The following is a 26,677-nucleotide window of genomic DNA, read 5'->3' on the forward strand; positions in this document are numbered from 1 at the left end:
TTTCAAACACATTGGACGATACTATTTTTGTTGCTGATTCTGTTCACTTAGCATATAAACAATATAGATCACAGTAATGACAGTATTCTTCACTGTGACCAGATGTTTTATTGTGGGGGTTGCAGATTCATTGATTGATTTAGAAAACACTGCTTTTACTGCTATTGCATGAGTTAATGGAATAATTTGAAAAACTCAAAATAAATCTGTCCAGGCTTGTTTGATCCCCAAACACTAAACAAGCTCTTTGAAAAACTGATCTGCCAAATTGGCATCACTTTGCAAAAAACATCCTCATAGTCTAAAAAACATGTTCTCATAAGAATAACAGTAAGAGACTCTGTGTGTGTGTGTGTGTGTGTGTGTGTGTGTATGCGCGCATACAGGTGCTTGTGCCAGTTTACTCGCCATCAATCTGACAAGGTGGACAAACAGCCACGGGAGTGACAGCTGGGAAGCAGTGACGGAGGAAGATGAGGAGCCGAGGAAGAAAAAAGAACTGCTACTGCTACCATTTTCACAAGAATTTACCAAAACTGCAAGCAAATTAAATAGAGAAATAAGGAATATGCATACGCAGACAAGGTAATAGGGTGTAGACTCAAAACTAACACTGTGGGAATACAACATGGGTTAAAACTGACATTAGCCTTTAAGATAACATAAGCATTAAATCCCACTGACAGCGCCCTCTCTCTGTTATAAATGACAAACACCCCATACAACATAATTTGCTGACACAAACCTTTTAGCAAAATGGTGCAGTCATGATCTATGTCTGTGAGTGTAAAGTGTCTCACAGAATTAAATATGACAACCAACACTTCATAACAGAGTAGTGATTCCGGAGCCACTCTCGTATAGTGCACTCTCTCAAATCAGGCATCACGGTACTTTTTCCAGTACAACACACAAACACACAAAACACAATTTCTATGAGGGGCAATGAAGCAGCCAAGCGACATCCCAGTGGTCTCTTAAGAGGCCTGTGCTTGCACATTAGGCCTGGGCTTTGCTCCAGAGACGGCACTGTGCCATACAGCTGGTCTGGCACATGCTGACACACACACACACACACACACACACACACACACACACACACACACACACACACACACACACAAGCACGCACGCACGCACAGACAGACACACCTCTCACTCACTGACGCACACACCTGACCTGTATTTGTAACCTGAGCAATGCTGGGCCTTTCTGCGAGTAGGGGCAGATAGAGCTCAACAGCAGACTGCCCCTGGGAGCACATTTCTGCCTTTCTTTATCCTGTGTTTATCCTTTCTCTCACCTCCTATCTCTCCCTCTTTTCCTTCCTCTCTTCCCTAATTTTCTTATAGGAGAGGTTGTTAGTTGAGGGCATTGTCTCCTGTCTGTTTCCTAATTTTTTTTCTCTCCCCCTCTGTCAAGGGAGAGAAAGGGAAGAAAGGGACAGTGTCAGTTGGACAGAATTTGACAGAGGCAGTAAAACAGTGAGAGAGAGATCCAGATAGATGGAGAGAGGGAAAAGAAAGCTAGCTGGATCAAGTAGCCTGTGGTATTAGCTGGCTGACCTATGGGCTCAGGCCATAGTTTGGGCCTGAGGCAATCTGACCTGCTATCTTATAAAAGGCTGGAGAATGATGGGGGGACAACAGCTCTGAGGAGCAATGATTTCATGATGCATTGCGGAAGCTTGCTTCACAGTCAGACATTCACAAAACCCAATATCCTATAGACGAGTTCATGGCTAGGAAGAGGTGCTTGCAGCTCCTAAGTGTTTTAACCCCTGATTTGAAAAATCACACTAAAAATTACTGTGCAGAAAGACTCGGGTTGTAGCTGCAAACACATGCTTCTGACTGAAAGACCGCAGGTTCAATGCCTGCTAGCAGCTGAAATGTCTTTCAGTAAACAGTGAGTGGGTGATGCATTTGTCCTATTAATTGTGCATATTTTGACTGATCCACACCTTTGAAAATGCAAAATGTACACAGAAATGCTGTATTTTCCCCCAGATACCACTAATCAGAGTAATTAAGGCTGGACTCTGGAAACTGCGACACCAAACTTCATTAACTGGCCATGTCGTTGAATAATTAATTAAGTCAAAAATCTGCAAAAAGAATTTTAAAGAGCTATTCAAGTTAAAAGTTTTTGTGCCAAAACCTTTTTTTTCCCCCCACAAAGGTTTTTTGTTCAAAAAAAACTTTTTGCCCCATGGAATCTTGCTCACTTTATGCTTTTAGATGTGTCATCATGTCAGCCCATCAGCCATGCAGTTCAGTCTAGGTCGATGGACACACATACCCATGCCCACACACACATGGGTCTAGGCTGCATTAGTTAGAAAGTGCTGTGCAAAGTTTCAGACAGCTAATGACCCTGGTTCTCCACTCACCCACTAACTCAACCTTACAGACTGACAAAGCTGAAACTCTGGAACATACTTTTTCTTGTTAGGCTGAAAAGAAAAACTTGACATCACCATAAAATTAGGACTAAGTCATATAAGCATGCTGAGAATATATACTGCATTAAAGTATATTTACAGAATACTGCAATATTGCGGGTTTGAGTTAGAACAAAATGAGCTGTGTTTGACTTTTTTAGAATTTTATTCTAGGCATTTTATGCATTTAATGGAGAGTAGACTGTAAAGACAGGTAGGAATTGAGTGGAGAGAGACATGGGGAATAACGTGCAACAAAGGTCCGTAGCCAGAAAAAAACTGGTAACGTTGGGGTTAATGGTTAGCACCATAAACCCCTAGGCCACCAGGGCACCCAAAATGGTGCTAGGCTTAATATGTCTGGATGTGTCTACAGTTTTTCACCTTCATTTAACGTCTTTTATTCAACTATTGTTTAATTTCCTAGAACCTTTACAATACAGAATGAGTGTACAATAACAGAAATATTTTTTGATGTCAAAAACCTGAGTGCTGTGGCTCTGATCCTTGTACCCTCTTACTAATGGCAGCTTGCAATGACGCAGGTGCAAAATATGAGGCTCTTTCTGTCACAAATAATGGAGGTGTTCAAACACCAAACATAAAACAAATATTCTTTGCTGTGGCAGAAAACACCACTCTACAAGTCACTCTGACAGAGAAGCAGCTGTCTTTCAGTCATTGTTTACTACTCTAGGATATTATTGTAAAAAGACCGAAAATCTGAGATTAAACAGCCAGTTAAGTTACAAGGTTCCCATGCTGGACCCCATGAGCCTGTGAGTGTGTGTGTGTGTGTATGTGTGTGTATGAACAGGTGTGTTCCTACCCTATAGGGTTCCCATGATAGATTCCAACCACATTCCCACATTTACTGCTTATGGGAGTCTTTGGTGGTGGGAAGTGGGAACGTCATGCCTGTTTGGGAAAGTTTGGGATCGACTTGCCTTATAGGATTTGCAAGGCCAGGCAGGTCTTGGCATTCCTGACAGTGTGTGGAATGGAGAGAGGACTGTGTGCGGGTGTGTGTGTGTGTTTCTCCCCTAGGCTGGTGTCATAGAAAACCTGACTCCACTGTAGAGGATGTAAAAACTGTCTCCTGTTTAACTCTACCTGGCCAAAAAAGGTTGTTTGTGTTTGTCTCTTCTATATGTCTCTCCATGTAATTTGACTCTGCCTGTATGTATTAGTTTGCCTGTATGAAATCTGTGTGTATGTGTGCATGTGTGACTGTGGATCTATGTTACTCTAAATGTCTTCTTAAATGCACAATACATTATATATCCTGTTCTTATATATGTTATGAGTACATGTGCATACGTGTTTACACTGGTATTAACAAAGGGAAAAAAAGTAAATGAAGGGGTGTGTGTGTTTGTGTTTTCTCAGGGCGATAACTAGGTCTTGGTCAACCAAATGAACACAAACACAGGCACCCGCGCACACAGATATGCCAACCACTCAAGCCTTGCCTCATTCACCTGTAGGCCTTTACAACTTGAGTCCCCTATCAGTAGTCAGGAAGCCCACATGAAGGAGGGAAACAATAGGGATTGTGTGCTTGCATAAGAGTTTAAACAAATCACTCTTACGGGGTTAATGTTTGAGTGTGTGAGGCCCAAGCAACACCCATCGATTAGATTCTGTATATAAGCCAAGAATATCTGGCAGCAGGAAGTAGACAGAAGGATGCGATTTCTCAGGGCCAGAGGGCAAAGCACCGCCAGTTGAGTTCTGTCACTACACAGCCTCAGAATATTGCTAATGCATGTGTCAAATGGTCAGGGTATCTGTAAAATGCAAAAACTTTAACTGAAACACTTTTAAGGTCTTTAAATTTCATGTGGAATTTCGCTTGAGATCAAATTAAAAATAAAGTGACTTATTGATTGAAAATACACAATGAAAAGACCTGAAAATAAAAAAAGGAAACAATTCTAGAAAACAGTCAGTCTTGATGTAAATAGTTCAGCCTAGTGTTACTATAGAAATCTGTCAGTGAAGATTACTGTAGGTATTTCCAATACAAGTGAGTTTTCTAGAATCAAGGGTCATGCTTTTATCTGTGCTGTTCTGTCTTGTTTCAAGACCCTCACACTCATTTATGTAAAATTCTTTAAAACAAAGAAAACTGAATTGGGGACAAATGGTTTTATGAAACTCCACTGGCAAAAATCTTCCCAAAACAAAGTTGATGCAGTTGAGACTCACTCACTTGTTAATGCTTTTTTGAAGCCAAAGGGTATTTATGTAAATTCTATTTTTAACTACTGAGATGAATGAATTGGAGAATAGTAGTGTGTGTGTGTGTGTGTGTGTGTGTGTGTGTGTGTGTGTGTGTGTGTGTGTGTGAGTGTGTGAGTGAGAGAGAGAGACCTCTAGGTAGGTGTATGTAAATGATGATTCCCAGTGTGTGTGTCCTTGTTGTGACAGGAACTATCATTATGCGTGTACGTGTGTCCTACAAAGTTCCGAAAATGGCAGCACGCCTCACGTGCTTTGTGACTAAAGACATTGCTTAGCCAGCGGAGATATGCTGAATTAGAACAAAGCTGGAGACCACTCAAGCTTCATTGAACTGGCTGGTAATAGGAGGCTTAAGCAAGCGAACAGGTAAAAATTATCAGCTATATAGGGCCCACCCCCAAGAAAAGTCCTTCAAAACATACTAACACAGATATATAGTAGTAGTAGTAGTAGTATGATCATGGTGGGGGGAAAGGAGGAGATTGGTCAGATGTTTTAATAGCCTCTCCAAAGATGCTTACTGCACCAGCAGGGAAAATTTCAACAAGAAAATCTAATGTATAACAATCCAAACAACTGTTGTCTGGGGGTGCTGACCAGTAGCCTGTGTGCCTCAGTCCACTCTCTGTGGATAAATAAAGATTTAAATATCCATGGAAACAGACAAGATAAACAGGTCTGGTCATGTCAGTGGTGCCGCAGTCCAAGGCATGACTAACACTCAACAACTAGAGGTGCTGTTAGTGGTGTGTGTGTGTGTCTCTGTGCATGCACCAGTTCCAAAAACACAGAAATCTTGACCATCCATCTCTGGTTACCATTAACGCTAGGCTAAAACTGAGACCAGAGCCATAGTGGTGGTCTGACTCATACAAGCCGCATCCCACTCATGTACTACACAACAACTGATAAACACACAAAGCACAACAGTCATTTGCAGTATTGTGTGATTGGGTCTGGTTCATGACCTTTGCAAAAAAAAAAACCAACAACGATTTTCCAAATTATGACTCATTTTCTTTGAACAATTCAGAGGAAAGAAATGATTCTTCATACTGAGTGCACACTAACATAACTTAAACATAACTTATGCAGTAACCTGATAAGTGGGCCAGCAGTCCAATTCTGAAAGTAGGTCTGAATCATTTTAAATGGTAGACATCTGATTTTGGAACCAGATTATTCACAAGTAAGTAGGAACATGTCATGTTAAAGAAGCAGTACCGAGAGCAGTGAAGTGACTAAAAATATTTTACCAAGTTCGAATAGATGCCGTTTGGTAAAAATAAAGAGGATGTCATTGTAATGGATGCATTGTTGCTGAACAACAGTCACCATACTCCATGTGTGTTTGTGTGTCAGAAAAAATGTCTGATGGCCAGAGAGAGAGGGAGAGACAGAGAGAGAGAGAGAGCTAGTCTGGGCATGCCTTTTAGGCATGTGGGCACTCTGCAAATTGTGCTTCGTTTAATCAGCAAGGTTGTGTTAACAGAGACTAAGGCTGGTGCTAGACCTGACAGGGAGACAGACAACCCTACCTACTTTCCTTTGCCAATTTAAGTCTCCAAAAATACTGTAAAAAAAATGTCATCAGCATCACCATATATGTCAAGTATGTTTATGTCCAGGCTCATAGAGCCAGACATACACATATATACACAGTATACGCAATATGTGGAGGAGAAGGGTGGGTTTTGGCTTAAAATTGGATGGGGACAATTAAAAATGTTAAACTACCTTTTACATTTTTACTCCAATCTAACACCTAGTAAGAGTAGGTTATATCTACTAACAACAGGGTTAAAATATGAAAGGGTTACTGCTTATTATATGAAGAACTGCCAAGTTTCTTGAGAAAAATTTAGTTAAAAGAAGCTTAAAAAGCAGCCAGCCAGTTGACATCCAAGTTATTTAAACTTGCCTTTACTGTATCAGCTTGAAGCATTAGCTGAATGACTCCTGCTATATCAAACTAGTCAATAGAGATTTCTTAGGCACCACTGCCACCTACTGACAACTTTAAGATTTCCTATAATGGAGCTATTTACGTGTTACACTATACCTACCCATATTACCTACCTACCACAATTTGAGCCAAGTAAGCATATTAAACGCATGGCAGCCAATGTATGAGTTATATATGGGCTAACTTTGGCTGTCTGACCGTAATTAAAATCACATGTATGATCTCTACAACATCCAAGGGGACAAACTGAAACAGTGACAATCTGCCTCTCAACTCATTTTAATTTTGGCTTTCAGTATAAGCTTCTTTTTATGCAAGTGTTTGTGCGTCTTACTGAGATCCTCAGCCAGCTGGACTCGGCGGCCGGTGATAAGCTGGGTCTTCTTCTCCATGTCCTCCCCGAAGTCATCCAGCACCTCCTTCACATTTTTCTCCAACCGGCGCACTGAGAAGACGAATGGAGGAACAAAGACGCAATCAAAGCAAAACAATCAATATCCGATCCAACAACAATGCATTGGATTTTTCTTTCCGTCTTCCAATTGAATTATTTGATTAACACATTTTACCATCATTAAAATGGTTGAGAGAGAAACTGTCTATTTTCACAAATGGCATTTTTGAGCATACTGGTTGTAGGACCAATTTCATTATTGAATTATTATCGATGACCTGGATAACCTGTTATAGACCTTGGGTAAATTATATCACAAAGCTCAGGCCAGCAGTAAAAGTTGTCCTGCTGCCCCAGTAATCCATATCTGGACCACTCTGAACTAAGCTTTGTCTAATGAACTTAGAGTTTAATCTTCCGCCTAAATGACTGAAAGTGCCATTGATGGAACAATTTACTCCATGAGAAAGAGCTGCATCTGAAAGTATGGAGTAAAAATACCAGTGACAACCTGTTAGCATTATAGCACAGCTCAAAAGCTAAGTACTAGTAAGAAACAGCCAAACCCAACTGAATGACAATAAGACAGTTCATCAAAACTTGAGAGGCCAGGAAGGCCAACTAACAGGAGAAGGCAGAGAGTTTCATTTTTAACCATACTGCGATTTGTAAAGTATCCATAGCTGCTCCTTTTATATGCAAATGGTGAATACCTCCTTTTAGAACAAGCCTCCATTACAAATAAGTCCCCGATCCTTACCCTCAGTGTTGGTGAGCTGCTGACGGAGAGTGTTGGCTGTGATGACCAGCATCCTCTGAATCCTCCAGAACAGTACCACATCATTGCACTCCAACTGGGAAAAAATATACAAACACAAAGTTCAACTTTTCACATGGTGACATTTGACAATGGTGAGAAGAAGGCAGAAAAGAAAATCAACTCATGAAAACTCTTCCTCTCTACTTACCTCAGAGTCAACAAAGTGTCTCTGGTAGTAGTAAAACCCTCTCTTGCAGAGGTTACAGTGGGCCAGCGCCTTCTGCAAGAAGTGCCCGCGATACAGCTGATGCCACGTGTCCTTGATCTGTCCAGGAAAATAAGTCAGGACTCTGAGAGTTATTGGATGGTAGATATAATAAAAAGGGTCATTCAAACTTTATTCATAGGGCGGCTATGAATAATTTAATTAAAAAAACTAATTGCAAGAGATTTTATTTTGGTTAAAGAAATAGCAAATACTGGATTTCTCAATATTACCAGTGATCATGATGTTAACATGTTTTTTCCAATCAAATGTGTCTATTCATCTAACTTTTGTTTAAAAGCTCAGAGACACAAGTGATTTGTTCTCACCAGCACAGGGTCAACTTCAACCCCTCGTGCCTCAAGGTTCTTCCTCACTGTGGTGACCTCGTCATTGGCCAAGTACGCTGTGTGGTCATCATGCAGCTTCAGCAAACGCTCCAGCTCATTTTTTGTTTCATTACGAATGTGCTAAAAAAGGTCAAAGAAAAGGACGTGAGCACTGTTGTTTAGATGCTGAGGACTATTTAATACACTGTGTGCTTCTATCGAGCTCTAGGATATAAGATACAGTAAAAGGGGGATTTGCACTAAGTGTCTTATAATTCTTCCACTTTAAATTCTATGGGATGCCTCTAACACAACAGCACAGTTATGCCCAGGATATTTGGGGAGACTCCTCAAACTCTGACCTGATCTGGTGTGCGATTCTTCCAGTTCAGCCACCTCTGCTTCCAGTCTGGACCCACCATGTCTCTGATTACTGAATCGGCTACAAGAAGAGAGAAGACAAAAATTCAAAGAGAATGAAATACATACAGTTTGCCCTCCACTGTAGAAGCCACTTCCATTGACAGTATTTCAGACAACCTCATGGTTGTTGCAGAGCCTCTAACAATGGTAGTGAAGCAGTCTAACACACTAGACAAGAAAATGCAGAAGAATGACCTTTTCCGACCAGCTGTCCTCATCTGAATGTGTGTCTATGACATATTTTACTCTTTATCCCCAACAGTGGCAGATGTTATATTATATTAAACAAGGCTGGACATTAGAACAGGTATGTTTGACTGTGATTCCTTAGTAAATCCTAGAGTTTGCTCTGTAATTTAAATTGATCTGACCCAACTATGTTTGGATGCTGACCATGTAACCAGAAGTAGAGGAAACATGAAAAACCTAAAATTTATTTTTTGGAAAATAATCCGGATGAACTGCACTAATATGTCATATTGCAACAAGATCTGAGAAAATAAGCTTTTTGTTGATGCTTTTAAGACCTATATTTTTAAAAGCATGACCATTAATTATCTTGAACCACGTTAATGTTGCAATTTTCCAATTTATCTACACAGGCCTATCAAACATTTTGACAGCTAAGTTATTACATAGTTAAAGAGAGAAAGAAAAGTCTAGCCCGGGGTGTGAAATTGTATGAAGCCATCATGGCTAACGTACTGTCTTTGAGGCGTGACTGCAGGGTTTCTTCCATGAACTGGATTGCTGCATCCCACTGAGGCTTGTCTGTGATGGAACGGTCTTCTAAGGCATTGTGCTGGATTACCCTCTGACAAACACACACGCAAAAGGCAAGAAGAAATGATATATGAGGGATATGATACTTGTTAGCATGAATGCGTCAATGTCAGCAAGACCAGTTTCTTTATAATTCACGGTACATGATGTCTAAATTGCCTTTTGGAAGGAACGGATTAAATCAACTGGTGCGCTCTGTATCCTTGTGCCCAGGATGAGTGGATTTATTGTGTATTTACCAGGCTGTCCATGGCTCGCTCATTCCACTTGTGCCTTTTGATGCTCTCGTCCTTCACAGCCTCCTTCAGCTTGTCGAAGATGTCGTCCTGGTCTTTGCCTTTGTATTCAGCCATGAAGCGGGCAAACTCTTCCTGCAGTGTCTCCCAGGCAACCTGATGAGGAGCAAAGTGTATTGGGGAAAGAAAAGGACCATAATACCATAAAGCCATTCCCTGATTGAATATTTCTTACAGTCTGTGACAAAATATAGAATCTGAATGTAACTGAAAGACAAAATCATTCAGTAATAGCTCAGTTTAGTGGCAATAGCATAATGTATAACTGAAAGAAATACAAAAACAAAAACAATATCATGCACCGATTCATGTAAAAATGGATTTAATGTAATAATCAGTACCTCATTTTAACAATCTGAATTGTAATATGACCAGTTGCATTATGACAGAGAGTCTGCTTTACCTCCAGTGCTTTGTGTGGAAGCTGCTTGTCAGTCCACTGCTTGAGCTTGATGTCTACGGTGGTGTTAAAGGTACCCGAGTCCATTGTTTGGGCAGCAGGCAGGTAGATGTTCTCAATTACGTGGGTGGAAACACGTTCCCACAGCTTCTTCTGCAGGATGGCCTCCCTGCAGGGGTAAAAGATAACTCATTGCAATTTCCAAAGAAATATGATTAGTACTTCACTCTGGAGCTGGTTATTGCAATTTTGGTTCTTTGTGTTCTTGTAAAATGCGGAAGGTGCTACGACCTTAACATAGATACATAGACATCTTTTTTAGATTTGGGTTATTATTTTTCGTCTCAGACCACAGGTATGAGTGGTCTGAACAAAGTTGCTTTTAGGTATCTAGCTCAGTTCATTTAAGTGACGTGGTTGTCCCTTAAAACAACGAGTGAAGAAATATTGTTCTTGGCTGAGCTGCTTTCACTTGTGTAGTCGGTGTAACTGTGCACTTGACTGTAGATTCTAGTACAGCTTCAGTATGACCCTATTAGTAGCTAAAAGCCTCCACACTCTAACACTATCTCTCCACAGCAGTGTGACAATGGACTAAAACCCTCCCCAAGTTCCCCTGAGACCAGAGTGGTGTTGCGCCTCTCTCATTTATCATAAACGAACACTCATATTTCATTGGGCTCCCCTTTTGTTCAGGCTAGCGCTCCTCACTGTCAATAAGCACTTTCTCCAATAGTGCCGGCTGGCTGCTGGCTAACAGGGCCACCTCAGATCCGTCCATGCACCATTCATCAGAGTATTGATCTGGGAGAACTGACGGCACACTCACTGGGGATGGCCACAACACCACGCATACATCTCATTTAGCAAGGTTTTCCTCATTGGGTGTGAGGTATAACTATACATTCACGAGCAGGTAAATGCATTCAGAGAAAAAAACAAACAAAAAAAAAAAAAACGCAGATTGACCTAAAAATAGCTTTCCACTCATGTCTGGTTGAGTGTTGTAGCAGTTATAAATACATTATCTAACTGCCTTCAGACACCAGGTGGGCAATTTTTATAAAATTTAGTCCCCTCAAGGTGGCACCTTGTTAAGTCCAATATTCTACATAGGGTGAATAAAACAATAATACTACCAATATTCAAATTATTATGTGTATTTTATTGTTACAACTGACTTCTGACTCAAGCACAGAAAAGTTGGGGTCCACTAAATCCCTACTTAGTGAAAAATAAATAAATAAATTTAACCAGAGTATAAAATCTTGCACTGTTAATGGTATTTTGATAGATATAATATAACTCATAATTAACTTACCAGTGTTGTGGGGTCACTTGACTCAAACTAATGACTTCATCTAAGATTTCATTTTTGGCCTTTTCAAACAGTTCATTCTGCAAAAAGACAAAATAAGGCATGTTTGGATTAATATTATATACCTTTGGAGAACCTTCGTGGTGCACAATTGTACAATCTGTTTTTTATATTAACATGAACGCTTTGTTTTTTCATGAAGGCCACTTACGACAAACCTTCCTGTTACTTGCTGTCGATATGTACATTTTAAACACACAAACTAATGAAGGTACCTCTTTTTTTCCTTTCATACTTAAGCTTGTGTTGAACTTGAACTACAGAGGAATTTATGTACGGTTGTCATTTGAGAGGACTTCCTGTTTAAGTCTCTCACCCTGTCCAGCTCTCTCAGACGCGGGTAGTTGTTCTTCCATTCTGTCTCCAGATTGAAACGGGACGCTGTGGTGAGGAGAGACAATCAAAACCAACATCTGATTTGCACAAACCTTTTCAACATCAACATGTAGAATCTTCAACTTTTCATTTAAAATCAGTAACATTATAATTGAATACAAGTGGTTCCATCATAAAACCTTATTAGAAAGGTTTTTGAAATAAACAAATCTACCTTGTCATGTGTCATTTGCCAGGTGTTTGTCATCATACCTGTATGATATTCATCTCCTGCATGTTACTATCGCTTTTTCACCTTTGATGTTATGCTCCATCAAACAGTAATTCTCTATAATCAACAGGCAATGACCATAAAGGGACAAGGCCTGCTTTGTTTTATCCTGGTATGACACAAAGGCAGCTTTCAGACTACTAATGGTGCTTATCCTTTAATAAAAGTGAGTGAGGACTTTGCAGACTCACTCTCTTACCTGGTCCCTTAGGACAGGGGGGAATCACATACTCTTTATCAAAAGTCAGAGTTTTAGTTCTCACATATGCACACAGAGAAAGACACAGACGGAGATTCACACACACGGACAAACGCATATGCACACTGAGCCTTCTGTCCCTTTCCACAGCTCCCTATCCACAGTGGAGATTAGGCTAATTGCTGGTTTGTGGGGCCACGCTGGCGCCAAGCATGGACGATTGAGGCCGGCTGTGTGTGATTTGATGGGATATGGATCGATACACCACACAATGGGCCTATGGGAACTGCAGTCTCACAGCCATAAATCTCCTGTGCAGTTAGCAATGGGATTGTAATTGTCTAGACTAATTGTAGTTGGAAGGCAGGACTAGAGGCATAGAAAAGTGTGGCAGGGTGGGCCAAGTAAGGCCAACACCAGGAGGTGGAAGGGTCAAGAATAGAAGGACCTGTTCCCCATGCAGCGTAATGGCTAGAGGCAGGTGCCAACACATATCACAGTTAATGAATAAAATCTTACAATGTACATTTACACTTTCAAAACATGCCTGGCACCGTAAAAGGCTTTGGAGATAAATATCCACCAAATGGTGCAAATAACAAGGCTTAAGAATCAGTCAACCCTCTCTGCAAGTGCAGTCTTACCTTTGAAGACATCAGCCTGCTGCTCAACAGACTCCCTAACCATCTTCCAGAAGCAGTCAGAGACGGCCAGACTCAGGTTTTTCGTAGTCACCTGGTGGGCCTTCAACATGCCATCCCTGATTGAATAATACATTAATTTTCAACTTTACAATAATTCATGCAGTGTAAGATTAAGTTTGGTGAGTCATGTGTAACTTGCCTCAGTAATCTTGAGTTCTGGAAGAAGTCCTCCTCATAGTCTTTAATGGAGTCTATGCTTTCACCGCTGCTGCCTGCACACAAGTACACAGCAGAACAAGGAGTGTGTAAATGACAATTCAGTTGATGTTGGATCTCATTCAGAATAATAATAATTATACATTTGATTTTATGTAATTGTGAGTGATACATAATTCAAGTTATACAGGGTAAAAACTTCCCCACAAAAGAGTGGTTGCAAACAACAATATGTTGGACTAACCACAAAGACCCTCCATCTAGCTCCCTGGTTATCACAATTAGTGTGATGAAACAAAATTAGAGAATTGGGACACGATCATGACCTGAATGTCCTCATTAAAAAATGTGAAATTAAATGCACCACGATGGATTACTAAGTAGTAGATGTTACCTTTGCCCGTCACCACAGCAAAGTAACCCAGGGCCTTCATGGGGAACAGCTTTCCTTCCACTATTTGTTGGATCTGAAAGAAGATGCCACAGAAAGCATTAAAACTTCCAGGCTCCACCAGTCTACAAGCTCCCTAAACATAGGCTCATTGAGGGACCAGCTGGTTAAAAATCAAAGTGCTGGGCGCCCTCTGGTGGAGTAGCTGCATATAGTTTGTAGATTATACACTGGTTTGAAGAAATTTTCAAATGCAGCCGTTTTGTTATTAGTGAGGCTGGGTTTGCGCCCTATATCTGTGTTCTTACCACAGTTCATGTAGGGGTGTTGATGATTAATCATCAACTTCACCACTGTAAGAAGTGCTAAAAAAATATATTAACCAACAATGAAAAATTCAACTGTGGCAACTGTTCTCCTTTTTGGTCATCAATAATAAAAAGCATGTAGACAGAGCCATGCTTTCCTCACAGGATTAGTACCTGCCAAGTAACTAATAGTCAGTGTAATATACAATTTTTGTAGTATTAGCACTACAGGCCCAAAGGTGGAGCAAGTGACCAGTTAAACCGTCTTACTCTGCTCGGGCTGGCCAGGTTCTTTTCAGCTAAGTCCACCTTGGTCAGGACAAAGATGGTCCTCTTGCCTTGGGGGTCCATCTGGCTAACCAAGTCAGTTACAATGCTCCGCTCTGCATCAACACTGCCATCTGAACAGAGAGAACAAAGGTCACAAGAGATGAGATAATGTTGTGTAGATAATAAAAGATGAGGATGGTAAAGAGTATGAAAGCAATGATGGACTGGGATTTGGTCTTCTGCTTAAGAAAACAACAATGGGACATAAGTGTCTTTAAGTCAGTCCTCTGACACATCATCTCCCTGCTCAGTACAACACCTGATTGGCTTTATATATATATATATATATATATATATATATGACTGTTGTAACGGAGAATGGTACATTCATGGCTCACCCTGAATACAGAGGATGATTGCGTTGGGGTTCTGCATGTAGGCTTTGCTGATGCTGAAGATGGTTTCCTTAGTGTCTGATGCCATGCCAGAAGTCACCGTCTGAGAAGGACAAGCATAAAAAAGACTTTCTAAAGTCTATATTTGTATTACTGTATTTGTGAAGACAAGTTTGATCTGTTATCTTTTATTTTATATAGCAATTTTACATGTAGAGCCATTAGTTCAAACCGTACAAGAAACATTTCTTATCTAAAACAGACATCCTGTGAAGAATAATATGAAAACCTATAGCAATAATAAAAGAGGAACCTAAAACAACAGACGAATATTACAGAAAGACTCCAGTACCCAGTAAAAGAAATTTGTAAAAATTCCCACCATTTCAGAATGTATACTTACACTGATGACACCTGGTAAATCAACAAGCACCATCCTTTGGATGCCGGGGCCTTTGACACTCAACGATATCGTCTGACATGCAAAAAATAAACATGATTATACTATGAAACATTAGAGAAGTAAATCATTAAGTAGCACCTTTATAAGCTATCTGAATGGAGGTAGTATTTTTAAACCTCAGAGCTGACTGTCTGTCCCTCCTTCACACTCTTCCTCATCCTCAGCTCAATCTCACGCCTCAGAGCAGCAAGCTGCAGGACATAGGAAAAAAGAAAAGATAGAATTGTGTGAATAGGCAACTGAGTTAAAGCTTTAATTCATATTAGGTGGATGGAGTGGATGACTTTGTTACTTACATCCTCCTCCTTATTAAGGTCAAACTCTCGGCCACTGTCCTTGAACATGGCGACATGGTGGGGGCCTTCGCTTAGTGTTACCTATGGAAAGAAGATGAGCATTGTCACAAGCATCGATTTGCGTTATACAAAAAAAAAAAATCTCTGACTCTGACTCCGCTTACCTTGACAGGAGAGCGTGTCATCATCTCTCCTGAGCCCCGAGGAAAGATCCTGGCTTGAGCTATCATCTCCAGCACACTAGTCTTCCCAGCACTCTGATCCCCGACCACAACCACCTGAAACACAAGAGGAGAAACTGGGTGAGTGTGGGCAAAGTACACAGATAGATGAACAGACAGAAGAGGAGGACAAAGAAAACAAAAAAGGAAAGGAAAAAGAAGTGGGAAGGATAAGTGAGCTGGGTCCAAGTAATATAAACTTCAAATTTAGGAATCTGGTGTCAGGACTCATCAAGAAATTAGATACCAATTCTATCAAAAAGATTAATTAGAAACAAGATATATTTTGGATAACAGCATATTTCTTTCTCTGCTAGTATCAGAAACAAAAACTTTTTCAAAAAATAAATTGTTCAAACACACTGACCAACTCAATGAGACAGTCTTGTCAGAACATTTGTAACAACTGAAGAACCAATAAAGAAATAAGGCCCTTCTTTGAAAGCAAACCATTCCCAGTGAATATGGAACTAAATTTGACTGCTCCTTACCCTGGGTAGGTGGTCCTGCGTGTTGTAGTTGGCATCATAGTCAGACAAGATGTCCAGAACTTCAGAATACAAGTCAATAAGGGATTTCTACATGAGGAGACAGAAAAATGAACATTACTGATACAGTATCTATCTATATCTTAAGCTTAAAAGCATTTAGGTGATACTATTATCCAGAAAGTCTTACAATGATTGCAAGGAATGACTGAAGTAATAGGGGAATAATTAAACCGATAATACAAATCAGCTGCTCAGAGCAGCATTAAAGGGACAGTACCCAAAGCATTTGAGAAAATGTTCCTGTGTGCACAGAATGATTCTTTATAATAATGCAAATCCAAGTAGGACTAAGTCCAAGTCTCACAAGTTAATATTTTTAATGTATTTGTTTGTGTGTGTATTTAGAAACCCACCTTCACTTTCCTTTGATGAATCCCCTTATCATCTTTTTGCAGCACCACTTTCCTTAACTCTTTGTTCTCCTTCTCCAGTCTCTCCAGCATGCGTTGATATTTTAGCTATGAGATGAACAGTAGTATCCCATCAACAATCAGCATCAGCAACACGTTACATCTAAAAGAATGTTTTGACCAAAAACATTGTGGCAGTATCTGATGTAGTGGTGCACCTGTGGGATTTACCAACTTTTTCAGCTGTATGAACAGTATGTAGTATTGTATGAACAACAGTTCATCATAACTAATTCTCCAAGCAGGTGTTACAATAATCTTAATGTATTTGACGGTTGGGCCAATTCTTGGAAATTTTATTTCACTGTGAAATAAGTAAAGTATTTAAAAATACTGGAAAATAGAAGCTCTGGCATGATACTAAGATTCCTATGTTCCACCAAGAGACTGATTTTTATCAAAAGTATCACAAAATATACTGTACCTGTGTACGGAGCAGTTCTTCTTGAAGCTGGTCTATCTTTTCTTTGTCTGATGACTAGAGGTTGAAATAGAAAGAGAGGAAAAAGCATAGCAACAAATTGCGTTAATGCTTGCTTTCTGTTTTGAAAGAAGGGCTTTCTGTTACTCTCACTGTGCAACTTCACAATCACGAAATCCCACCAGCACCAGGAAGGTTCTTTACGTGCACACTGTATTACAGAGAGAACCAAAGTTGAGAGTCAAGTTAATGCGTAAAGAGAAGAACAAAATCAGATTTCAGGCAGACACTACTCATTCTGGGATTATTAAACTTTGATCAACAAGCTCTAATTCACAAAACAGACACAAATCACAGGATGAGTCCTGAAAAATACAGATGAATTTAATCCCAAAATTATTAGTCATTACACCTCGATTTTCCATAACTGGGCACACCTCATTTCATTATGCATTTTGTACACTTGCAATAAGTTTGGGAGGATGACAGACAGGACAGAAAGCAGGAGACACAGCATACATGGACAGATGGGACTGGCAGCAGAAGAAAGGGAATTTAACAAACAGACACACCAGACTACTTTAGCAAAGACAGTTTCTACACTACAAGACAAGGACAAGAAGTGTACTGTAAATGACTTTCTAGCAATATATGCCAACAGTGTATTAAAATGATTTGAATTTCCTTAATTAAGAGAATTATTTGGGCATTATAAAACTTCTTATAGGCTGAAGACTTCTCCCGTGCTGTTGATAACCTAATCAGCTTTCCCATTCATGGTAGGTTGTGCAGCTCACACCATGCAGCAGGTTGCCACTCCACTCCATGCAGCATTTCCATACATTAATGAAGTGCTCCTGATGATTATCCATCCATATGCATGGGAGTGAGGCTGAGCTACCAGTCACTTCTGGAGCCAGGCTATGAAGGTCCATGCATGCCTTCTCCACTGCCCACTGACAAAGCAAATTCTAGCCCAGTCTGACAGACTATGGGGTGATACATGTGGGCTACTGTTGGGTATTGCAGGGGGACAGACTAATGGGCGGACAGGCCAAATCGTCTGCACTAAAAATATTATAAAATGAGCTTAAAAACACAAACACCTGTAAGATATAATGCAATCCAATGCAGTAGAAATACAAGTAATGCTTTCACTGAGAGCATTAGTTGGTTAATCTATGGTGGTGGTGTACTATGTTGCTTTCTATTTTAAGATGTTACTGTTGTGTATGTGGTGGACAAAATAAACAATTGCCGGCTAGCAAACACTGCCTTTATTGCATGGCCACAGCACTGGAATGTATTATTGTGTTAATGAATTATTTTGCAGCTGTACATGTTGTGTCCTCCATCCGTTGCATCTTAGGGAGCGCCGGAAAACACTGCGACCAGAAACTGAAATCTTCTATGATAGAAAGACTTTTATTTAATTATTAAAATTGCTAGCTCTATTCTTCACAAATTAAGTTAGTTAAGCAGCAATTTAACACTAACTGAAAATCTTGTTTTTACACCACTACTTTAGCTTCTCATTTTGCTACAGTGGTGCTTAAGTGTACTTCAAAGTATGTCAGTACACTGTGACATCACTGTTAGGTGTGGTTACATGTGCAATGGAGCACACTTCTGAGCGCATCCAACCACACCTATCAGTGATGCTGGCTGTGATCAGAGTTGCAACAGATTTTAAACTTTTGTCCAGAGAGACCAGTGAAACCATGCTTTACTTCCTGGTGTTAAATTACTCTAATGTTTTGTCAAGGCAGTTGGTAAAAATGAAATTTCTCTGGAATATATATTCTGTTCCTTCTCTGTAGCTGTGATCTTTTAGGAGCCGTTTGTGGGATAGGACGGATCTAAGTGGGGAGGCACCTTCACCTTGCGTTTCTCTTGAGGGGGGCTGGGGTTCGGAGGTGGACTGGGAGCAGGCTCTGGCGGTGGGGGACGCGCACTATTGGCTGCAGCGGCCCGCCGGACCTCCTCCTCGTGCCGCTGGATCTGCTGCTGAATAAGAATGAGCTCGCCGAGCAGACCCTGCTGGGGTACGTTATAGTGAGAGAGAGGTAGGAGCAGCAAAAAACACAACAACCAGCCACTGGACCGGTCAGCCATACAGGCCAATGCTGCATCCAAACATAGGGCTACAACAGAGGAAACCTAACCTGTGTCTCAGTCGCTGGCATTGGTGCTGTTCATGCTGGAGAATCATGATTCAGTCAAGGCCCAAGTTTACCAGAGTCGGGATCTTTGGCTTTGGTAATCTTGCCACCATCATCAGTGTGACCTAACAAAGTCAGTCTCTCTCAAACACAAAAGGGAGATGCCAAACTTTGCCAGACTGATGGCAGAAGAGGCAACTAATACCACAACCAGCACCTCTCAACAAGTGGCAACAAAAGTGACTCTGCTCCCCTTCCTCGTCATCATGCACCACTGTGGATTCATGACTATATGCTCACCATGATTCAGAAAACACTTGAACTGATTTTCATACTCATATTTAGCAGTACATAATACGTGAAGTGAATAGAAATTCAGGCTTTACTGTAATGGCAAGATAATAAAGTTCAATACACGTTTTCATTTATTGCAACACAATGTTAGGGGGTTCTGAACATAATCGATCTGATGATGTTGAAGATGATGATGCTCAAATAAACAAAGCAAGCATTGGGATATATAGGGGGAAGCACAAAGCATAGTGTATAGCAAGTGATATTTGCTTTGGTTCTCGGGCCACCAACATAACATAATTGTGTGATTTTGCTTCTTTTCTCTGTGAAATGCACATATAATACATGTTAAATGTATATTTAAGTGAAGCATCAACTTGTAAGATTTTGTTGTGTTATGTGTGTTCATGTTGGAGACCATGACTGCAGACAAAAAGCAGGGTATAGGAGAGGAAAGCAATTTTTTTTTAAAAATGCAGCTCTTCTTAGAATATTAATAGTGTAATTGAATTACACCTTAGTGTAATTTGTTCATTGTTTTCAAAGCTTAACTTTCTATAGTGTTAGAAAACACACAAAAACTCTTGATGACATACAAAAAGATATACAGAGAGACACTGAAACTGGTCACTTTGTAGAAAATGACAAAACACAGAATGAACTAGGAGAGAGGACAACAGAAATGAAACACACGTGCGTACAAAGTGTTTGCCGGAGACTGCTGTATGAAATACTGTAGGAAGAATGATGGTCTCCATGAATGAGACTTCTGGAAAAAAAAAGGTGAGAAGCATAACAAGCAGTAGAGGAGGATATCTGAATGAGTGCCATAGTCCATGGTAGCCTGTGTTAACAGTAAAACCTTATACATTTTTATATGGTACCACACGTAATAGTAAGCTGCTCTGTAGTGAGATTTACACTTAAGTTTCTTACCATAGTATCAGGTCCTCAAAAGCTTATCTTGATAATAGGCCAGCAGTTCAGTGTGAAATATTTTACATTCAGTAGATGATACTGAATCAAAACACACCCACAAATATTAAATATAACGTTCAGTCAAAGCACTTTATTGGTGCTCACGTTCATATCAGGACAACAAAATTTGATGCATCGATCGCTGCAAAATCTCTGAAGTCTACTTGGTGCCTCAGAGGTCCTTAAATGCTATGGCCTTATGCCTTGAACATTACAAACTCATATATAAGTTTCTTTGAGTAGATTTTGATTCAGTCCATCAGAGTTTCTGCCATTGAAGTGAAAGGTAGCCAAGCTGCAGAAAGGAACAGAGAGAGGCCGAGCTGTGGTGAAGCAGAGAGCAGAAAGCTGAGAATTGTCAGCAGGTTTTATAAACTTGCCTTTTTGTATTGCTTGTCACTGGCATCTTGTGTGGCCGCAGCAGAAGAATCTGTGGCTTTTAGAGGAGGATCACCTGAGGTTTCTACCAGAGGAGACATAAAATCATAAAATAAGGTTACTTATGAAAGTTCATCATTGACAAATGAGTATTAAATATACACAAACTTAGGAAGATAACACCCATAGCGAAAATATGCCATTTAAAGCATGCCTAAAATAAAGACCAGTGTGATTAAAGTTCAAATGTTTGGAAAATCTTGCACTTATTATAAGTTTACATTATCTATATATCAAGCTAAATCTATATCTATATCTATATCTATCTCTAGCTATATATATCTCTCTCTATATCTATATATATAGTTTGAGGTTTTTAGGGATTAATTATTGACCTGAGTAAGTGACTTAATTTGCAATGAATTTAATGTTTGTTTGTTTTTTTGATAAATTGCAGTAATGCTTAAATAGTGAAGACCACAGCAAAAAAAAAAAAATTGATTAAAGAATGAAATGCTAATCATTATATAACTAAAAAGTATTTTCAAAACATTTAGTGTGCTTGGAGTTCTTTAAGGTAACTTTAAAAATATACAATGGTTCAGAAAACTGGTTATTGATGGTTCTGTGTAGATATATGGTTGGACACTGTTGACTGAAATTTTGGATTAGCGGATTTTCGTGGGGCAGCTTGGTTAGAAGAGCAGTTATTCCAAGACAAAATAATACAACCTGACATGAAGTACAAAGATCTTTCAGAACATCGATCGATCTTTCAAAACAATTTAAAACATTAAAAAGAGTATTCAATGATCTGTGCCTTGTCTGAAGTGCCTTACTAAGGGATGCATGATATGAGCTAAAATGCTGTTACTGCCATGCATAAGGCAAAGTTTTATCAGCCATATTAATGAGGTAGTTGCTCATGAAAGCACTATGCTGCAAATGTGCTTTAAATTGTGGAATGTAATATCCATGCCAATAAGTTAACTGAAAATGTAATTTAAAAAAAAAAAAAGAAAAAAAAAGCAGTCTGGCCTGACAAATGACTTTTGTAGATTAAGTCTTTCCATAAACTTCTGTACATGACCTAAAGGCATTTAGGGCTACATCATTATTATTTATCATCACCACTATTGGACATGATTTAAGAAAAAAATACTTTCAATTTTCAATCCAACCTAAATTGATATCTTATGTAAACTGTATTTTGTTTGCATTTTCCAAACATCTGAGTGTTAGTAAATAAAAGCAGAAAGCGATCACCCCAAAGATAGGCCCTGAGAGTGTAATTAAATAAAGCAGCCTGTACAGGCCAGGGGAGAGAGGGTGGAAGTCAAAGGAGGCAAAAATCACACAGGTGGGACAAAGTACAGCCAAGGACAATCAGGTTAAAGAAAGTCAAAAGGGAAGAGGAGACAAAACTAAAGGCAAAGAGTGGATCTGCATTTTAGAGCTTTGCAGACCAGGAAGGGAAAATTTAAAATCATGGCTGGTTATTACTCCTATTTAACAATTTTCTTTTACCGCACTTGTGCTTTGAAGTGAACTAGAGAATAGTTCTCTAAGGATTTTAAAAGAAGTCTGGAAGATGGAGAGAAATCTAAAGAGTAGGTCTTTTACTGATTCAAGTAAACAGATGTTGGCCACAGGTTAAAATTCCGATGTCTGCATAAATGATCATACTCCTCTGAATTCCCTTAGTCCAAGACCATCTTTACCATCCTCATCACAGGTTATACATTTCACTAAATCAAGAACCTGTGTCAACCATGAACACTGCTGTTGTTGACAGAAGCACTGGTCTGCAACATGGAGGCCAAAGTGGTAGTGAATCTTCCTGCCTTTAGAGCCGAACATTGGCAAGCACTCCTCGGGCCCGCAAGCAGGAACCCACAGCCATACCAATATCGTGGCAAGATGGCGGTCAAACAGCGGCAGAAAGAAAAAGAGGGGAGTGGGCAGTGCTACTGAGTGCAAGGTTTACACACCTAACAACAGATGCAGACCAGCTCCTTTGACTTCACTACCCAAACTCACACCTGTGAAGAATGTGGAGGAGGACAGGAGGGTGGGGGAGGAGGATAAAGGAAGAACAAAACAAGATAAAAATCATAAAAGACAGAAGCAGAGGGATGATGGTCAAAGCAGGGACACAGCTAAATGGTGTGTATTAAAACAAAGCAGCTGCTGTGCTGGAGATTTGGGAAAGTAGCCACTTAATGAGAAATTGTTAAAAGAGATAAGCACACCCCAAACTGGGCCTGATCCTCAAGGAGCGCAAAATGTCATACTTTGTGATTACCGCCCAATCGAGGTTGCTATATTTAAAGGCATTTCCTCTACTTGCAAGAGACTTACAGGCAGAATTAGATTTCTTTGTTAATATCATCACTTCCTTTACCTTGAGACTTGATGGAAGTCTTTGACTCTTTGAGTCCAAAAAGACTAGATGGAATAGATTCCATCAAGTCTTTTTGGACTCAAAGTGCTGAATTCAAAACACTTGGACTAAAAACTGCTCGGTATTTTAGTGAAATTTCATGGTTATTTCATTTCTTTTTTGGAACTCTTAGTAAACATACTGGTAGGGGAAGGCAGAGATATAAACCAGTTGCAAACGAGTTCACGTTTCGTTCACTCACCGGAAGACAGGAGGCTTTTGAGGAAAGTGAAGTTCTCTCCTATCTTGTCAAGGTCAGGTAGTAGTTTGGCTATTTCTTCCATCTCAGGTAGAGCTTTGGCCAGTTTATCTGTGGAAACAAAAGATAACAGGTTAAGTGGAGATGACATTAGTGTTAATCCATAAGGCATAACCGTGCAGCCATGTTTCAAGTATAACCTATTGTCGCTGTTTGACTAACTGAAATCAGGGATCATTTACAATGAAGTTATGCCCAGGCATTAGCACATTAACACACAATCTAAAAGTCAACTGTATGTATTTAATTTTATGAGTCAGGACACTTAAATAAAGACACTTACCAAGATCAATTTGTTCACTCAGTTCCCAGACAAAATCAGGAATGACCCAGTTGTATTCACTAAAATCGGGCAGCAAGTCCTTCCATTCCTCATAGGTCTGGAAGTAAAATGACAAACTTTTGTAATTTTCACACATGCAGTACAGGTTATACCAGTGATATGACTTCTATTACATTAGAAATACATTTGGATATTAGCAATTAGCAGCATTGCAGCATGACAGCTGGAAGAACCAACAAATGGATGACAACCACTGATGGAGAAAATGTTAAATACAGTAAAAATTATTTCCTTGGATCAACAGTTAACTGTCGTTAAAGTTAAACAACTTCATGGGGCAGAAAATGGTTGAAAAAATATCTTAAATTAGAGACACATATTCAGCAACTCAATAGTGACCTTTTTAGCTGTGTACCCTCCTCCCACTGCCGTGCCCAGCAGAATGTATCGGAGCTTCAGTAGCCTAGCTGCCAGGCGGGCCACCCAGAAGTTGCGCTGCTGCTGGTAGCTACGGCCTCCTGATCTAGGGGGAGGCTTGGGTGGCCGCATGGGCAACCGTGACATGGAGTTGAAATAGCGGGCTGCCGTGCGATGAGGAGGTCGCTGAGGGTTGGTGTTTCCCGAATAGCGGTGGTGGATGGCACGGGACAGAGGGTGCAGCTTCTGCAGTGGTACCAGAAATCTCACCCCCATGTTGGTGGAGACCAGGTTCCTGCAGGCCATGCTGAAAGGACAGAGAAATTATTTTTTAAAAATGACACAAGCTCAATTTCCTCATGTGCCTCTACAGTACAATCTCAGAGGGAGCTTCTAGTCATGCCTCCAGTTATACCCCTAATAATGAAAGTGCTGGCCACACAGTAATATGAAGTCTAATTTAGTCATGAGAATCATTCTAGTAGATACAAAAATATGACACTTTGGAACCAGGGAACAGCTTTTATATGTTGCAGATGTTTTGTTGTAACAACAGCAATTGCAAAAGCAGGATTAAAGAAATTTAAGTGATCGTATTTTTTTCTATTTCAAGCCTGTGGCTGTAAGTGCTGAATTGAGCCTGCCATCAAAATACAGAGAACTGATAAGTGTAAAATTGCAGATAATTAACTTAATGAAGATGCTGTAAAAGTCAGTCATATTCTGACGGGTTATCAGCTAAGGGGTCCTGTTAGTACGTAGCACCACAAGAACATGAAGGCAAAGGGGAACATTTGGTTCATATTTTAAGATAACGTTAATGTTACATGTCAGCAAAGGGCATCAATTTCCATTCTGTAAACAAATCTAATTTCTATGATCTATTGCTATCATATGTTTAGATACGCATACAGTGTTAGCTTGTGAATAAAAGGCATTACAGGTCAGATCACAATGCCCTTTCAAACAAGTCAGCTTGACTCTATAAGATAAACCACATCCACCAACCGTCCTGCTTAGCAACTGGCTAGGTAACGTCCGGATCCACTACAGCAGCACAAGCCGCTTGGCAGTTGATAATTAATATGTCAGGGGCAGCGTGTGGACGGAGGTTCTGCATCTAGTTAGCCATAATATTTTTTAAGTAGGGGTCTTATTTACTAGGACGGCAGCTAGCTTGGCTGTCCTCAGCTGTCAAAAGAACCAGTTACACCTGTGCCTTCCCCACACAGCTAACACAACTAGCTTCTGTAAGCGCTACAATTATTAAATACGAACTTACCAGGCGGCTTTGCTCCCGACACGCAACATGGTGCTGTTATTAACAGCGGGTTAACACAAATCTCTTTCAAATCCACCCTTTAAGCAAAGTTTAATTCATCTTTCCAAATGGTACACATTTGCCTGGCAGCTAACTAGCTCGTTAGCTAACAAGGACACAGCCAGAATGACAGTCCGCTTCCTGTGGACGGTATTACCTCCAAATCGGCACTGACAGAAAACGCACCACTCCAAAGTTCCCATGTAGTAAGGGACCCTCTCCGGGTTTTGCTGCCTTTAGCAGTGTCTTAAGACCCCTTCCCCAGTTAATGCCTCTCATGTAATCGTCTGTTGCCATCAACCCCCAGGCCCAAAGGTCCATCGTCAGCCCGGAGCACTGGACCCTCACGATCTTGAATAATTTTGTGTGCTTTTACAGCAGCTTCACAGAAAGTTTTGTTTTTGTGTACAAAACTTATTCACAGACTTGAATAAGTTTTATACATGGCAGTTTTAATAACAATCATAATAATGATAATGATACTACTACTAATAATAATGGCTTTTTTTCAGTTTTCAGTATTTTCTGACATTTTATTTACTTAAGTCAATTAGTACAAATAACAAGACCTATTGCAAATATAACTGGTGGTTGCAGCCTTACAGTAAGAAAACGACCTTGTCCAAGGTTTTCTGTGTGTTAATTACTTTACACCCAGAGAAATGAAGACTGTTTGATAAAACACAACTTTACAACAAACAACCACAATATAAACTAAAACAACTAACGTCCTAAAACTAAAATTTTATACAGGGTCCCTTTTTTAGACAGGGCCACAGGGTGAAGGATTGAGGACCCATCATAGTGGATATTGTACCTCAGTGGCGCACATTTCTGACAGATGTGGGATTCATATTATGTACACACAAATTATATGGAGTAAAAATGGCTTTTGGGGCCTCTGGGCAGATGCCTGCTTTGCCTGGTTGGTAATACAGCCTTATAAAGTGGGACAGCACTTTGTGGAATCACTTACCAGAGGGATAATTTGGAATGTCATTAGATGATTATACAACAAGCATGATACCTTCATAGGAAAAAGACACATTAGACATAGTGCTTGCA

The 26,677-nt window shown here is 40.0% G+C and overlaps 1 protein-coding gene across 4 annotated transcripts in view; it reads right to left on the reverse strand.

Moving 5' to 3' along the window:
- opa1 (OPA1 mitochondrial dynamin like GTPase) overlaps positions 1 to 25,817 on the reverse strand; it is a 38,446-nt gene extending 12,629 nt beyond the window's left edge. The window contains exons 1-29 of one of the 4 annotated variants that reach the window (XM_040128704.1): positions 25,574 to 25,817; positions 24,274 to 24,598; positions 23,875 to 23,971; positions 23,535 to 23,642; positions 22,881 to 22,931; positions 20,892 to 20,974; positions 18,959 to 19,114; positions 17,081 to 17,134; positions 16,600 to 16,704; positions 16,187 to 16,273; positions 15,639 to 15,752; positions 15,475 to 15,555; positions 15,295 to 15,369; positions 15,119 to 15,190; positions 14,719 to 14,818; positions 14,321 to 14,451; positions 13,746 to 13,818; positions 13,335 to 13,407; positions 13,136 to 13,251; positions 12,002 to 12,066; positions 11,629 to 11,705; positions 10,311 to 10,476; positions 9,851 to 10,003; positions 9,534 to 9,642; positions 8,768 to 8,847; positions 8,406 to 8,546; positions 8,020 to 8,136; positions 7,812 to 7,905; positions 6,992 to 7,102 (exon numbers count right to left, since the gene is read on the reverse strand). In XM_040128704.1, the coding sequence (XP_039984638.1) occupies positions 6,992 to 7,102; positions 7,812 to 7,905; positions 8,020 to 8,136; positions 8,406 to 8,546; positions 8,768 to 8,847; positions 9,534 to 9,642; positions 9,851 to 10,003; positions 10,311 to 10,476; positions 11,629 to 11,705; positions 12,002 to 12,066; positions 13,136 to 13,251; positions 13,335 to 13,407; positions 13,746 to 13,818; positions 14,321 to 14,451; positions 14,719 to 14,818; positions 15,119 to 15,190; positions 15,295 to 15,369; positions 15,475 to 15,555; positions 15,639 to 15,752; positions 16,187 to 16,273; positions 16,600 to 16,704; positions 17,081 to 17,134; positions 18,959 to 19,114; positions 20,892 to 20,974; positions 22,881 to 22,931; positions 23,535 to 23,642; positions 23,875 to 23,971; positions 24,274 to 24,598; positions 25,574 to 25,602 (3,043 nt within the window). In that variant the 5' untranslated portion in view covers positions 25,603 to 25,817. The remainder of the gene's footprint in view (positions 1 to 6,991; positions 7,103 to 7,811; positions 7,906 to 8,019; positions 8,137 to 8,405; positions 8,547 to 8,767; positions 8,848 to 9,533; positions 9,643 to 9,850; positions 10,004 to 10,310; positions 10,477 to 11,628; positions 11,706 to 12,001; positions 12,067 to 13,135; positions 13,252 to 13,334; positions 13,408 to 13,745; positions 13,819 to 14,320; positions 14,452 to 14,718; positions 14,819 to 15,118; positions 15,191 to 15,294; positions 15,370 to 15,474; positions 15,556 to 15,638; positions 15,753 to 16,186; positions 16,274 to 16,599; positions 16,705 to 17,080; positions 17,135 to 18,958; positions 19,115 to 20,891; positions 20,975 to 22,880; positions 22,932 to 23,534; positions 23,643 to 23,874; positions 23,972 to 24,273; positions 24,599 to 25,573) is intronic. The other 3 variants (XM_040128705.1, XM_040128706.1, XM_040128707.1) reach the window with 3 other exon arrangements.
- Between the last annotated feature and the right edge of the window lie 860 nt (positions 25,818 to 26,677).

Source organism: Xiphias gladius, chromosome 6 (assembly GCF_016859285.1).
Source record: "Xiphias gladius isolate SHS-SW01 ecotype Sanya breed wild chromosome 6, ASM1685928v1, whole genome shotgun sequence".
In the NCBI taxonomy this organism is placed as follows: domain Eukaryota; kingdom Metazoa; phylum Chordata; class Actinopteri; order Istiophoriformes; family Xiphiidae; genus Xiphias; species Xiphias gladius.